This window comes from Nyctibius grandis, chromosome 2, assembly GCF_013368605.1.
Source record: "Nyctibius grandis isolate bNycGra1 chromosome 2, bNycGra1.pri, whole genome shotgun sequence".
NCBI lineage: Eukaryota > Metazoa > Chordata > Aves > Nyctibiiformes > Nyctibiidae > Nyctibius > Nyctibius grandis.
The window spans coordinates 67,656,374-67,672,272 of NC_090659.1; the positions used below are offsets into that span (position 1 = coordinate 67,656,374).

General features: G+C 39.5%; 1 protein-coding gene across 1 annotated transcript in view; it reads right to left on the minus strand.

Annotated features, from left to right (window-relative positions):
- GPC6 (glypican 6) overlaps positions 1 to 15,899 on the minus strand; it is an 857,177-nt gene that overhangs the window by 63,908 nt on the left and 777,370 nt on the right. Inside the window, exons 5-6 of the mRNA XM_068425473.1 lie at positions 8,024 to 8,154; positions 47 to 190 (exon numbers count right to left, since the gene is read on the minus strand). Coding sequence (XP_068281574.1) covers positions 47 to 190; positions 8,024 to 8,154 — 275 coding nt within the window. The remainder of the gene's footprint in view (positions 1 to 46; positions 191 to 8,023; positions 8,155 to 15,899) is intronic.

Consider the following 15,899-nt stretch of genomic DNA (forward strand, 5'->3'; position numbering starts at 1 on the left):
CCAAGCCATTTCTAATAATTAGAAAATGGAATATATTTTGCCTTACCAGCCTATCCAAACTTGTGCCAGCAGCAGTTGTAGGTCGCTCCTCTGGGTTATATGGTCTAAACCGAGTATTGAAGTTTTCAGGGACAGAACGGGAAGACCTCAGGGCAGGCGCTGGTTTAGGTTGGCCACATCCTTGGAAAACCTGAAAAAGACATTGTAGGTTATATGAAAATCATAAAAAAAGGGAAGCTGCTATTTTACAGGCTCTTTATTCTCTCTTTCATGTATTTGAAACCAGCTTTGATTAGCATTTTGATAATACTGAATTAAGCACTTGCTCTGCATTAAAACTCAGGTTAATAATTAAGCATTATTAATTACTTGGTGAAGGTGTAAAAACATATAGGGACCTTAAAAAGCCCTTAATTTAGGAAGGTGACTATTGCAAGAAGTTAACATCTGAAAGCATTCCAATTGCTGTCTTTCTAAGAAGAGGAATGAGCAAAAGGAAGTCCTTTGTGGCAGGACTGAGTTGATAATTGGTTTAGTTTTTGTTAAAATGTGGTGTTTACCCAGAATCACAGCTCATTCATAATCCCTACCCACAGCTCTTCCTACCTTGTAATTTTGTTTGTAGTATCGGAGAAAAGGTCAATGATGAAATAGTCTTATAACTGGGTAACTTTCTTATTCCCTACCAATCTCTCCCTAGAAGTGGAGTGAGGCATATTGAGAGGGCAATAGTGAGAATTATTTTCTGCTAGTGTGTTTGTTTTTTACATATAAAAAATAATGTTCAGGGTTACGAATTTTTTCATATACTTCCATTTGGAAAAAAGTTTCAGTAGCATATATCTGGTGGATACTAAAGGGGACAGAGGACACTTTTGACTACTGGATATCAAGTATATATCCCAGAGGAACTCTCACAGAAGTTGCTCTGCTGAAAGGAAGTTGAATATTCACAGAGTTAAGTTTTTCAAGTGCACTCAAGAAGTAGGATCCTAGTGTTTACTTTCATACCAACTTTTTCAGTTCTGGAATCATCTTTCTTTTTTGTGACCATTGTATTTTGGCTTTTCAACATTTTGCCTCCATTCAGAATAAAAAAAAAAATCAAATGTCAAAATGTCTTGTAAGATGTATTTTACAATTTTACCCTAATGCCAGACACAAACTATCTGTCTGAATGAGCTTTGTGGAGGTGAAAACTCCTATGCAGGTGCTGTGTTTTGTTTGTAACACCAGATTAATCCTTTTTGTGTGGCAAATAACATAACAAACTCACAAGCTATGTTGTGAGCCAGTGATCAAAAAGACTCACGTTTCACTTTTAGACTTAGATTTTCCGCCTTGAGTGGTTCTGTCCTGAAGTAGCCATGGATGGCATGACTTTTGTTGCTTTCAGGATACGTTACAATTGGCCCTCAGTTAGGTTTCCTGATGTTAATTTAGAGACCCCAAATGATTCAAAATTTGATGAAAGAAACTGATTCATACGAAATTTATGTCCAATAATTAGGTCTGTTTTGGCTCAAGGTCCAGCAAGTCAGCTGTTGTATGGTCATTGGGATTTTTAATTTATGGGTGAAATACTGCTTTGTTTGGTTTGAGAATATCTGTAAGATTTTTATAAGAGTTTCTAGCCTCCCTAGCCATGAGGACTATTGGACAATAAAGTCATTTAATCAACAAGGAAAGATGATTTCAGCTTGTAAAGTTCTAAATTTTTCAGCAGGAAAGAATCTTATTTTTAATCTCAAGAAAATTCAACTAACATTAATGTTCAGGATTTATACATGATTGTGTATGATACTGTGTATTTTAAAGGGCCAAATATATGTCTTGGAGGCATCAATTATACTTACAAAAGGTTACTCATATTTCTTCTGACTGAAGATAACTTATGCACAGAAAACATAACCGTTTATTTGATATCTATGAAATCCCGTTTAGTCAATTGAACAATCAGGTATTTGCTTAGAAAGACAAGTGACAATTATCCAAAACATGCAACTGGACTCTCAGAGGAAAGGAAAGTGAGGGCACTGAATCTTCTTAAATTTCCCAGAGTGTGACTGTTAGGCTACTTGTATGACCATGTGGAGTAACTGTGAGTCTACATAGCTTATATTTAATTTTTCTTACGACATACTGAAAAAAAAACAACGTAGACTTTGTGACATTTAACTTCATACAAATAGTTGTAGCAAGTAGTTTTATACGAACAAATTTACACACAGCCAGACAATAATAAAGATGGAAATTAGATATCAATTTTTATATCACAGAAGAAGAAATAATTTACTTTTTACGTGACCTGACAGAAATGCATTAAGGATACAATATTCAGTAACTTAATTTGAGTGCAAAAGAGACATTTCTAATTTGAGTCCAGGTATTAACTGACAGAACAGAAAATGTAAGTTGGTACCTGAAATTAACAAATGCTTCCTAAGAAGCAGCACATGAAATACTTTCTTCACAATGCTAGCCAGAGATACTGAGCAGTTTCAGGAAAAATATTCACCTATTTCATTATGCATGCTGTGAATTGGCAGCATAAATCCACTCTCTTTTAAAAATTGCATTTTATATATAATTGGTGCAGCCCATTTCATCTGAATTTAGAGAAGAGATTCCATTTGAAATTAAGAAGACTAAATTCAGGTGTGTACATGTAGGTGTCTACACTTAAGCTAAACATCTAAGCTTCTATTTTAGACAGTGGAGATCAAAAGCTCCCTTCAGTTGCTCTCACATCAGCATCTGTAATAGTTTGCGATGTCCTGGGATATCTGAGACATCTGTTAAGACTGTCTTAACACCAGACCATTACCCATTGAACTGCAGCTAAAGCTCAAATGGGATATCCTAGGGTGTCACAAAGAGCACCAGACCTCTATGGTCAGGGATATGAATCAAGCCATGAGATCAAGTCAACAGAGCCAGTGAAGAATTACATCTATCAACCTGACTAAATGGAGATACCTACTTCAGGACTAGGATGTAGATACTGTAAAAAAGAGACCTTTTCCCAGGAGAACTCAAAGTTTTGAATCCCGGCAGACAGAGATTGTTCTCTATGAAGCCTTGAGTCATACTGTTATTTAGACATGTGCTAGTGCTCAGTGTTTCCTGTTGAGTGTCTCTACATGACTTTGCTCCATTGACTCTCTCATCTTCAGATAGAATAGCATTGATTTTTTCCTGAAATGCCATTATATTTTTCCTACACAGAGCTCTGGAAAGAACATAGAAGAATAAAGAGATTTTGTTAATATGAAACTCAGGGGCTATTTGAAGAAGAACCTTGGATGTAGTTTTATGAAGATTTCCTCCTTATGAATAATGCATAGGTAGTCTGCTATGTCATGAAGCTCTTCATCCTTTTAGCTGAAGTAATTGCCAAAAAGGGACATATATCTATAGGTTAAAATGGCACATCCATCAGCTCAGATAAAAGTAGATTTAAGACTTACTAAGGGATAACCTTTATGAAAATCGAAAAATCTTGGCATGGCAGCCAAATGACACTTAGAGCAGCCAAACATATGTGTATAGAACCAGACTGTTTAAAATGCAGAAAATAGTCCAGTATGTCGTGTTTTGAGTAGTGATGAAGACACAATTATGCTGATGCAACCAGATCAGGAATTTTCTCCATTTTGAAGAAAAATGGATATTATAACATTTTTTCTGCTGTTTTTGAGTTTTCTTCCACTTCTTGTGAACAAGCAATCTCTGCAGAAGTTAACTAGTAAACATTCATATTGTTAAAATGGAACAGATGTAGGATTTACTCTTTGACTTGCAGCAGGAATCAAAGGTAATGGTACTGACAGCCTTACGGGAAGATTGTGAAGGCCCCCAAAGCACATTTGTTTTGGCCAAGATTGAAATGAGCATTTATATGTTACGACTCTCTGAATACGACTCCCTGAATTACCTCAGGGAGAAGGAGAATAGGAATAAGGTAAATGTATGCTACGACTAAGTCTTGGGTATAAACTGAGACGTGGGAAACAGTATATAGAATATGAAACCTTTACCTGAGAAATAATCAAGCTGTTGCTGATCACTGAGTTTGGCACTATAATGTTCAAATACCAAAGAGGTGTCACTGTCGAATAACAAAGAGATTTCAATAATGAAGATAATGTGTATCAGACATTATCAGGACAAACCCAAAGTAAATCTGTTGCAACCTGACTTCTACCATAGGAAACTTTTAGAGACCACCACTGAAGTCTGGGTAGACCTGGATTGCAAAGCCTACTCAAGTGACGATGTCTTGGGAGGCATCAGCCCAGACTGATTCTTTTTGCATGCTGTGTGGTTTGGTTTGCAGAAGGTGCTCTGTCAGAATGGTTGCAGGTGTTAGATGATGAAGCTATGGAAACTGGCTTTGATGATCTTCAGTCCTTGTCTTTTTTTGGAGAAGTGAAACTCGGGTCTGATTCAGAGCATGTAGATTCCTCTAGCAGAAAGGCCTTGGGGTCTGACTTTCCAGACCATTGCTCCTTTTTGAAAAGCATCTCGAGATATTGCAGCTGTCAGGAATGGGACTTTCCCTGAGACAAAATAAGGACCTCGTGTGGCTGTCATTCAGGGACACGACAGTCACCCAAGGTGAGCAGCCTATCAAGCCTAGAGATTTCTGGCCAGACTTCCTGGACAGCCAGTGCTGAATATAGACTGCAGAGAAATACCATGAAAATAGAGAAATATTGCAGCCTCAGGATGAATTGGAGGATCTTAACATAATACTAGTATCTGGTTAATGTGAACAGTGCTAAGAATCAATCACAATCAGCACACAAACAAGAAAAGTTAATGGCCTAGGAACAGAGATGCTCCATTTTATACAGTGACAGGTCCTGGGATGTGGACGAGTCTGTATGTCCTTGGTCGGAAGTACAAAGATAGAAGAGGCATATGTGGCACCTTTATAATTCTCTGTCTTGATATTGATGTGCACCCATCAGGACTGGAAGACAGAGGGTTTGTGTCTTCTAAGGAAATGAAAGACAAGGCGTGAACTCAAGCAATAAGCCCTGACTGTCTGCACTGATTAATTGTTAACTCATTGGCTTTTTCTTGGACTGCTCTAACTTGCTCTTGGCAGAATGAAACAGTTCCAGAGAAGGTAGCTCTCAGCAGTATAGAAATGAATCAGGCTGTGACACTTTGGCCTCAAGATCAGGCACTGGTCCTTGTCCCCCTTTTATTTATTAGTATAACTGTAACCATGAAGACTATTTCTTAGAAGAAAAGTGCTGAATAGGAGGTGCGTATTTATAGGAAAAAGATATTGGACAAAACCTTCAGTACTACATCAAGTGAAGAACAGAGGGACAAACCATAAAAATGGAGATTTAAAAAGTTCATGATGTCTATTTCTGGTGATGTCTAAAATTGAAGACTTCATCATTCACATAACAGCATTCATCCTTATTTTTATACACTTATGTTGAAAAGTGTACACTGTTGCTCACTTAATTTTGCCTCCATATGCACAGTAATGTACAGTCAATGTGTTATATCAAACATACTTCTATTTTTCTTAAATCAATTTCAATATATAATTGCAGCTGGTATAATGCAAAACATAATTTTGTGATACAAAGACAAACTGATAGTGCAATTTAATGTGAATGACTTTTGGAATAGTGCAATTTTATATAAATATTTGAAACAGGAGAGGAATGGATTTTGGATTAAATGAACTCTGGATCTTCTGCCTGCAAAGAGAATGAGATTAGTGAGAGGTCCTTGAGGAAGAAACTGCTTGTTTTCATTTGTTCCATGCCTTTTAAGAGAGAAACAAATTATAGAAAATGGCCCAAAATTCTGAATTACTGAATACCACATAAAACCTCCTCCCAGACATCAACCAGTTTTTCAGGCAGAAAAAGCTCCGTATCAGTGGTGAATAATAATCTATGTGTATGTGGGTGTTACAGGCATAACATTATTAGTACATCATCATTTTCCCATTGTAAAAATGCGCTGACTGACTTGTGGAAAAATAGCTGTGATTCCTAGTCACCACATTTTCAGTTGGTACAGTCAAATGCAAGGTACAAAATTGTTTGAAGAAAGAGAAAATAGTGTGATTTCGACACCTTGCCTGAAGCTTTCTGAGCGGCATCTCAGAATAATTGACAAGCATGGCTTTTCTCCCACATTAGGTCTGCAATTGCATTCTATGCACCCCATTACATCTAGCAAGGTATCTGTCACTTTCACTGAAGCTCTAAGTGGTCAGTATGTATAAGGGGGAAAAATTAGACAACAGATGACTGATTCGAAGTCCGCTCATATATCATCGCTACAGATCTGACATGACAGGAGAACATAGCAATAAACCCAAAGCCTTTGCTTTCTTATACTTTTCTTTAAGAATAAAGCATTTCCATGTGTTAGGACCTGAAAAAAGACGGCTATAATCTAGGAAAACAAGGAAATCACATTTCAGGAGAATAATATCTACATAGAAATATACAAAGGACCCTCAAGGATAGACAGCTCTGTTATCTATGAAAATACAATAAAATAAATTTTGCTGATACAATTTGGTTTCTGTTTCTCAAGATTTTAAAAAATATTGGCTAAGGTTTCTCTTAGAAGAAAAACTTCACATTGCACATAGAATTGCTGTGCCTTATTAATCTTTACAGCAAATAAAATATTTCTAAGGGACAGGAGAAACAATCTGCTCTGCTAAAAACGAGTTGTGAGATGATGAGCTTGTGCCAAGATGTCATTGGACTCTGGCAGGGGATGCAGCTTCCTGACTAATGCAAAAACTGTGAGAACTGAGCAAGTAAAAAGGAAAATGAAATACACCTGAATATTGGGTGAGTTTTCAGTGAAAATATTTTTTATTTTTCTGAGGTAATGGCTGAGTTTGCTGAAGCTAGCCTTTAATTCCCAAAATATTTGAGAGGATTTGGCTGTTAAACGCCTTGATCACTGCTGCCAGAACAAAGTCTCATTGCGCAGGATGTAGGCTGCTTTTAAAATCTGAGTAACTTCATGTAGGTTGAAAACGAAAAGCATCTTGAAGGAAATCCTTAGCAACCTGAAGTACTGGGGCCATAAAAAGCATCTGATTTTGGGTTGGCAGGAAGAATACTAATCTCAGCCTCCTGCCTTTTGTCCCCACATTTTTCCCAGCTATGGCAGCTTCCTTCCAAGCAATGGAAATTCACTGGCTCGGATGGCAGTCTAGCCAGCACCTACCTGACTACTGGGAGATCAATGGGAGGCAGAAACTGCTAATGCAGAGAACCTGGCAAACTGTTGACTTTAGATTCTGAGCCACAGTGCACTGATGAATATTAAGGAAAAGCCATTAATTGTCGACTATTGGCTCAACAGCACCCGCTACTGAATTCAAAGGATCTTATTAACATGAGGTTCAGAGGTGGTGGTGACCTGTGTATAGGCACACACACTAAAAATAGAAAGGAGGAAGCTGGTATCATTAACTCTGTTTATCATGTCAGAATCCAGGCAAAACTCTACCAAACTGAGGTCTGGTAATCAGAGACTGTACAATGTAATGATATTTCCCTTGAGTGGCTATTAAAGGAGGTTAAACGGAACACTGTGTATTCACCTCAAACACATTGTACTTCAGTCTGACCTAGACAGATCAAAATGTGTTTGGAAGTTAATACGGAGAATCACAGATGAGACACGAGCAGAAGTTACCAAGCGTGCTCCGCAGGATACTGCTTACAGAGTCACTGCTACTTTTCAGCACTCTGTTTCCCTTAAATCTCTTACAGCTATTAATTTGGAGTTTACTAAATGGTACCTTTCTCCCTGCCACACCCTTTTGAAAACTTCGAGCTTGTTTAACTAGATGAAGGATTCAAAGGCAATCTGGTGAACTGTCGAATGAGCAAAAGCAATTTCTAGTGGACTGGACAATCTTTCTTAAAGTCTGGACAGAAAATGGTGGAGATGTTTTTCCCCCTGCTTGTGACATTCAACAACAGAGAAGGCGTGACTCACACAGTACCTTTGCCGACACCTGCAGGCTGTTTTCTTGCATGTTCATGATGGCTTCAGAAATCTTGACATCAATAGGATCCATAACTGATTCAATGTTGAATGGTCCCTCTAATCTCTCCGCTACCAGAAGCATAGCATCTGTTAAAACACAAAGCAGCCATTCCCTTAAAGAAGAGGTACCTTCAGGTGCCTCAGGCAAACCAGCATCACCAGCCGGAGGCATGGGTACCGAGCGCTCCCGAGCAGGAGCCGGAAGGATGTGTGGCAGTGGGACTGTGAAGCCTGCGGGGCAGCTTCCCAGCTGTCAAAAATATCTTCCCTTACTGCTGCCACCACAGAAAGAGGAATAAAGACCATAAAAGTTAGATTAACAATAGTTGCCATAGCATTATTGAGCTTGGGGTAAAATTATTTTACACAGCATTGCACCACTTGAAGCAGCCAGTGCTCGGGAGCATACTTATGTAGTCTCCTTCCCTAGAAAAAGCAGGATGATAGAAATGAATCCCTGGGGTATGTTCTTAGAGTTTGTGTGAGATGATGAAAACCTTGATATGATATATCAGGGTGTTATAATTAAAGCAGCTGTTCTTTCTGACCTTAATGATCTCATTTTCTTGCAATATGAACAGCAGATGAATACTGGATTTCTGCCATAGCGTATAGGTATAAACCATGTTTGCCTTGCTACATTTTCAAAACATCGTTGGAAGTTGTATGCAGAAACATATATTCTTTGCATGTTTTGGACTGTAAAAACTATTCTTTGCTTAATTTACATTAGAGCCCCTCTCCAAAATAGTTTTATCTTTTTGTGTTCATTAAGAAGTAATGAACAAGCAACAGAACAGAAATTAACAATAGTAAGAAAGGTTTTGCCATACACCCCATTTCTTTATGCACAGGCACAGATTAATCACATTTTCTGTGGCAATAGCCATGCAATAAACTGGAGTTATACTATACCTTTGAACATCATATTCGATCCTTGTCTTATATGTTAGCATTTTAAATTTTCAGCATCTAATTAGCTTTAAACAGATGCCACCTGCAATTTTAACATGATAAACAAAAATCTTCACCTGCTCTCTTCTTTATCCCTCAGACTTAGGCTCCAAAAAGTACTAACCAGACTTCCTTCCAAAAGAGACGCCATGCGTGCTTTGCTGTTGTAGGCACCAGTCCCATGGCAGCTATGTGGAGAAAGTATGGAGCACCCCGTAGCCCCAACAGCAGTGTTTGTTAGCTCCGCACTTGGCTGCGGAGTCCCAGGGCTTCTTTCTAGCCTGCATGGCCATCTTCTCCCTCCCCACAGGAGCACATGTGCGTGAACGTATGGGAAGAAGAGGCCGGCATCTCACCCTAGCAGCTGAGACACAGAATCCCATGCACAGCACCCGAGGGCTACAATATGTTGTTTAAATGCAGTCAATGCACGCATAAAAATCTCACTGAAGCTGAAATTACTTGGTGTGTAGTACCTGAGCACTTTTGCAAATTCGGGTCTAATATTTCACAGTACTTTTAGGCTGGAAAGAGCGTAATGCCTGTTATTTGGAATGGGGTGTATAGCACTTGTTGCTAACTGTGAGAAATGGTGAGATGACAGGAATTTGGTTTCAAGCAGAGGTGTTATTTTGGTTGTACATTATTTTAAAATTCTTTAGTTTAAAGTCTTTACAGTAGTAAACCCAGTGAAAACAGCGCCTAGCTCTGACAGAGTAAACAAAATAGTTTTCATACACACAGTTACACACACACATATACACACGCACATGCACACACTTAAATATTCCTGCAATAAGGCAGCAATTTTTCTACATGCAAAGTGAATTTGTAAGTGTGGACTAGTATGAAGGATTTTCTTCATCACATGTTCAGAATGACTTGTATAAAATATTTATGCTTTAGCACTTTGTGAGAAAAATCCTAGCTGCCACAATTGGTACTAGGCATTGTTAGGGCACAGGTCTTGGTAGTTGCTTTAGTTCAGGATTAGGGTTAATGCATAAAACAGTCACAAGGCTTCATTTTTTTTTTTGGTAGGAGTAGTCCACAGCTTAAGTTAAGGACAGGTGCCTCTTTGTACAAGCACACTTTAGTTTGGGAACTACCACTTTGGACAAGTCTAGTGCTAAGCTCAGGTACATGTTTTGGATGAGGGACTGTGTTGAAGTAGAGTTCAGTAAATAGGTAGTTGCTGGAAACACTTCATGAGAATGGGTGGTGGCCTGAGTCTACTTGCTGTGTCTTCTGATGGCATGGGGCACTAGTTCTGAATTAAATCTTGAAGTGGAATCTCAGCTACGTGATAGAAAAGTGCATCATTCTTAACAAGAACCACAGCTTTAATTGTAAGAACAGCCTTTCTTCAAGCAAAGTGCTTTCAGCTTCAAAATTAATAGTTCTAGGAGATGCAAACTAAAGACCTGTTCCTGGCTTAGACAATTTGTATCTTTAGAAAAAACATCCTTTAGTTCATCAGCTTCTATTTTATGAACCTTAACCCTATTCATAGACTTAGTCTTTCCTTAGTCTTTGTACTGGAAGTGGGCAAAGGCTGAGAAATGTGGGTAATTCCCGGCTGTCAAAAGGTCTTTGTGAGCTTTTTGCTATGTTGAGCTTCCTTGTTTGATATAGTATAGTATAGGTCTGATGGTGAGTTTGAGAGCTTGGGCTCAAGTTAAGGTTAGAGTCCAGTTTATGTTTCAACCGCATGGGCTATAGCTTTATGCTAAAAAAAAAAAAAAAGTTAAAGAGAAGAAAAAATAAAGAATAGAGAGCAAAAACAAGCAGTAGATCCCAGGTTGTCCATATTCTTTGATTACTATCTCCTTCTCTGGCTTGGAATGATTCTGGACCACTACAGGCAGCTAATCACAACACAAATGTGTGGAGAAGCTGGCCTGAAGCAATGAGGCTGTGAGCCAACAGCATCACTTGACACTGGAGCCCTGCAATCTTTTATTTAGCTAGCACTATAGGGACATGGCTAGGGACCAATGAGTTAAAGAAAATGTTTAATTTGAAATATCCACACCTTTATTGATGACAGGTACATCTTTATATCAGCAATCTGTATTTTTGTTTTGGATCTAGAATGTGCGCTAGAACGCGACAGGACTAGTGTTAAACTAGAGGCCTATACAGGGATATATTGGAGGAGGCAGAGTCTGAGAAATGGATTAAATGCTGGGATGAGAGATGCTTGAAGGGCTAAGGTAAAACAGGTTCCTCCTGCAACATTATTTCTGAGGTTGACACAAGTTGCGCTTCCAGTTAAGTCTCATTTTAGGGCTCAGCTCAGGCTAGAAGTCTTGGACAATTACACAGTTTAGATGAGTTCTTGTACAAACAGAAAACTAATGTTGTTTGAGGACTCATTTTATCTTCTTCGGTTTCAGCAGGTGTGTGGGGCCATGGCTGATTTAGCAGTGACTGGACTGCTGGGTTACTCCTGTCTCCTTCTGGTAAGAGTACTATAAGATCAGTTGAGCAAAAGAGTATGAGAAAGTGCCACTTCTATGAACTCCAAATTATTTTCTTAGTCTCTGTCTGACTGAGTTCTTCCTTCTACACTTTCTCAAACCATCATGTTGTTCCTGATATTAAGTCAAACCTATCCAGATGATATCTGACATCCCTAGACTGAGAGAAGCCTTGAAGACCAAGACAGTCATATTCTTAAGAGTGTGCAGGCCCCTTGGGAACATAATCACTACTATAGTTAACTAGCTTCTATCTCCTGATTTTTTGAGTTAGCCCTCAGTTTAAAATTCAGACTGAATTTCCTATCCTTGATTGGATTGATCTCTAGGAAAAAAAACCCCACACAGTGTTGTCTTAAGGTAAATTCCTCCCTTGGAAAATATTTATTCAGCTCATTAGGTTGCATCCTCTTGTTTGCCAACCCTAACCCTCACTCCAGTGCTAAATCTTATTCACTTGAACAATTCTATATGAACACATACAATACATACACACCAGGTATCCTATGCAATTGAATGAGATAAAAGCTGTTAGGTTGAATATAGTGAAAATCAGATGAAATTTAATGATCTGAGATTTATGATGGGACAGTCAAAATGATGTAAGGGTCCTTCCCAGACTGTAGCTCTTCAAATCTATAATCATGTAACAAAAAATGCAACACTGTTGTCCCAAGTCTCTTTTTTTCTCCTAAAAATGTTATGAATATTATTATAGGAGAAGCTGGAAAGATTTCAAAATGAAGTTAAGAAAATGTATAAGCCTCAGTCTTGAAATCTTAGTTCTCAAGAACAGACCTTTGAACTCAAAGAAAGCCTAATTCTGTTCAGTGGGACTCTGTGTCGGTTTAATAATTTCCCGATCAGCTCAAATAGTAGATATTGGGAGCTTAATTATTGTTTGTGCTATAAAAATCCGAAAACTGATTGATTAATTGACTACCTATTTTTCAGGTTGTTAATACACTTGGGCTGTATTGTTCAATTACACATGTTCTTTATTTTTACCTCTTTTGCATTTTTCAAAATCTACTTTCCTTAAGCTGAGGACGTCTTCCCTCTTCATATACTCCAGCACTTGGCAAAAAGCTGGCATCTAGTTACCGGGTGAGTGGATCAGGAGCTCAGTTTAGGTAAGTCATTCTTGTGTTGCAGGTTTGTAGGTGACTCGGAAACAATAAACATGACTAATTGCTCACTTGAGGACGTGGGCTTGCAAAACAGTCCTGAGAAAGTGCAGAGCATACAGCACACTAGATTCACTGTCAGTGCCACTGCTCTTGACCTCTCCTGCTAGATACGTGTTGCTCAAAACAGGAATGGGGACCTTCCTCATGCAGTAAAAAAAACCCCAAGCCTACTGACATCCCAGGGTGTAGTCCCAGGGGCCCCGAAATGTCTCTACTGGCTAGGCACAGCAGCTCTGACTGCTTTGTATTCCCTTGTCCACACAAAGAAACACCATAGGTATTTGACAGTGGCTCTTAGAAGGACATTGTTTCATTTTAAGCAATATACAAGGAAGAGATCCTGCAGAATTTGTTTGTTTACTTCACAGATTTTTTTTTAAACAGTTTTATAGGTGCCATTTTAATGAGAAGCACAGGACAAAACTGATCACCATGCTACGTGATTTATTGTATAACTTAAAAATTCAGAAGGCCATGTGTGAATTTCAAGATATGATGATGGTTTGTGAACCCTGAGCATCTCCAGGCAAAATAATGGGTGGACTAATAATATAAATAGACAAGAATCTGCTTCTGTTTCCTAGGAACTGCAACAAGTCACTGTCTTTTTGACTTAACTTGATACAAAAGTGATATCTTCCTGTTTATGTTACATTTCCTTCAGGACAGGTTTCCAGAAAACTTCCTAGTAAATCCCAGACTGAAACAAAAGGAGCAGGGACAAGGACACTGAGACATCTGACAAGTGAAAAAACCCAAAACCTAGACCGAAATGCAAAGTTTCTGTAAAAACAATCGGTGCCTCCTTTTTCTTGCCACCTTTCTATCATCAAGAAAATGCGAGGAGGGTCTGATAGGGAAGACCCAGAGAGCTGATAAGGGAAAGCATTTTTTGGGTCTGTGTTAGTTTGTATGTGACATCAGCTTTTCCTTTCATGTACACTTTGTTGTTCTTCTACTTTTAAATTACCAGTGAGATTCCAGCAGTGGCTGAGCTTTCCCCAGGGAAATTCAGAAAGCATCTATGGATGAAGTCTCTAAAAATGTTGTTTCTTCAGGGAGACAAAGAATGGTAAAATACTAAATTGCATGTCCTTCACAAAATCTTAAGGTGTTTTGTTTTGGGAAAAAAGGGAGGAAGATCTTATCTTAAATTTCCTATCAAGAGGTTTCTACTTTTTCTAGTTCCATATATGTGGTCTAACACTTATTTATGAATAACTGTGAAGTGCTTGTTCACACAGCTGCTTGTGAAAGAACATAAGGATAAATTTTTATTTGGGAAGCTTCAAAGGATTAGTCTATGGACAAGTCCACGGATTGCAGAAGAAGAGAGATGAATCAGTTGTAAACAGACCGAGCAACTTATTGTAGTTGACTGTGACCTAAACCAGGCCGATTTTCCTTTCAGTGATTTTTACTTTCAGCTAAGTCTCCTCTAAGTAACTGCACTTTCTGAAACTAACTGCATGTTTTTGCAGACAGTGTCTGCTTCCAGGACTGATAACGCTCGAAGTTTGTAGTTATCGCTGAGGCACCGGTAGGGATGTTGTGCAGAAAGGCTCTTGCTGTACTTGTTCTTGAGAGAAACCAAGGTCACTGCCAGATTCCTCACTGCTTACGAGTGAAGAGCCGAAGGGGGGTTGCAGCTGCAGGGGGGAGCGGACAGGGCAGGTGACCCAAAATTGACCAACGAGGGTATTCCATCCCATACACGTCATTCTCAGTATAAAGCGGGGGGATCATGAGGGTCTCGCTCTCTTTCTGCTATGGCCGGTGTCCAAGGAGGACTCCGTCTGTTTTCCTGCTGCCCCCGATCCCGATCCGTGCATCCCTGAATCCAGCTCTCGACCGTCGCTAGGCCCAGCCTGGGCCTTCCCGGAGCCTGCCCTGCAGTGCCGGTGGTGACGTGGCTGACTTCAGGGGAGCTCAATCTTGGTTTTGTATATATATTTGTATATATTTGATTATTTCTATTATTGTTATTATACTCTTTTTCATTATTATAGTTTATTAAAACTGTTTTAATTTTCCAACCCAGAAGTCTCTCTCCCTTTCCCCTTTCCCTTTCCCTCTGGGGAGAGGGGGGAGGATAACAGAGAGCATCTGCCGCAGGTTTAATAGCCGGCCCAGCTTTAAACCGTGACAGATTTATTGGCGCCCAACGTGGGGCTCGAGAGAAGCTCTGACAGGTTGCTCTGATAAGTCGAATCCCAGCTCCAGTGGGAGGAGATCCGGAGAGCTCAGCCAAGAGAGTATCAGATTTCTTCCTTTGAGATTTACGAGGGGTTGGAAATCAAAACAGATAGCTAAGATGGTAATGTTATTTGTGAGCCAATTATTACCTGGTTGCTCCGATGCTGGGATAATGGGGCAGATAGCATAGAATTGGATGGTAGAGAAGCCAGACAGTTGGGATCCCTGTCCAGAGATGGTGGTATTGATAAGATGCTTCCAAGAAGGTCGAACACTATCAGTCTCTGGAGGCGACTCTTGTCAGCTGTAAAGAGCAGGTATCCCTATAAAGATGATGTTATGAGCCACCTAAGCAAATGGACCACTATAGAAAAAGGTATTAACTACCTTAGAGAACTAGCGGTGCAAGAGATCATTTATAGACACTCACGGGACATTGTAGATCCTGATGAAGTGGAATGCAACCGATCCATGTTCCGGAAGGTTGTGAAGAGTGCTCCACCAACACATACCCATACATTGTCAATATTAGTCTGGGGAGAAGATGCTATGGCACGACCTAGTGTGGGCGAAATGGCTAACTATATGCGACAGTATGAAGATAGTATTTCTTCCCCACTGCAGGCCCGTGTCTCGGCTGTGGAAAAACTGACTAAGGAGAACAAGGACTCATTTAAACAACTGTCAGACAAACTGTCCAGGATCGAGAATAAACTTGAATCTCTACCTACACAGGCCCGCGTTGCAGCCTTTAGGAGGAAACGCCCTCCTACTGGACCAGCTCAAAGGAAATGGAACACGTCACGAGGTATCTTGTGGTTTACCCTGCGTGATTATGGGGAGGACATGAACAGATGGCATGGACAACCTACCAGTACCCTACAGGCACGAGTACGTGAGTTGCAAGCTAACAGAAATACCAGAGAGAATTTTCCTAGGAGGATGGCTGCTCCAGTTACCAATGAGCAGGACCCCAGTCAGGGTAGATGGGCCTCAAATCTTTTTTTTC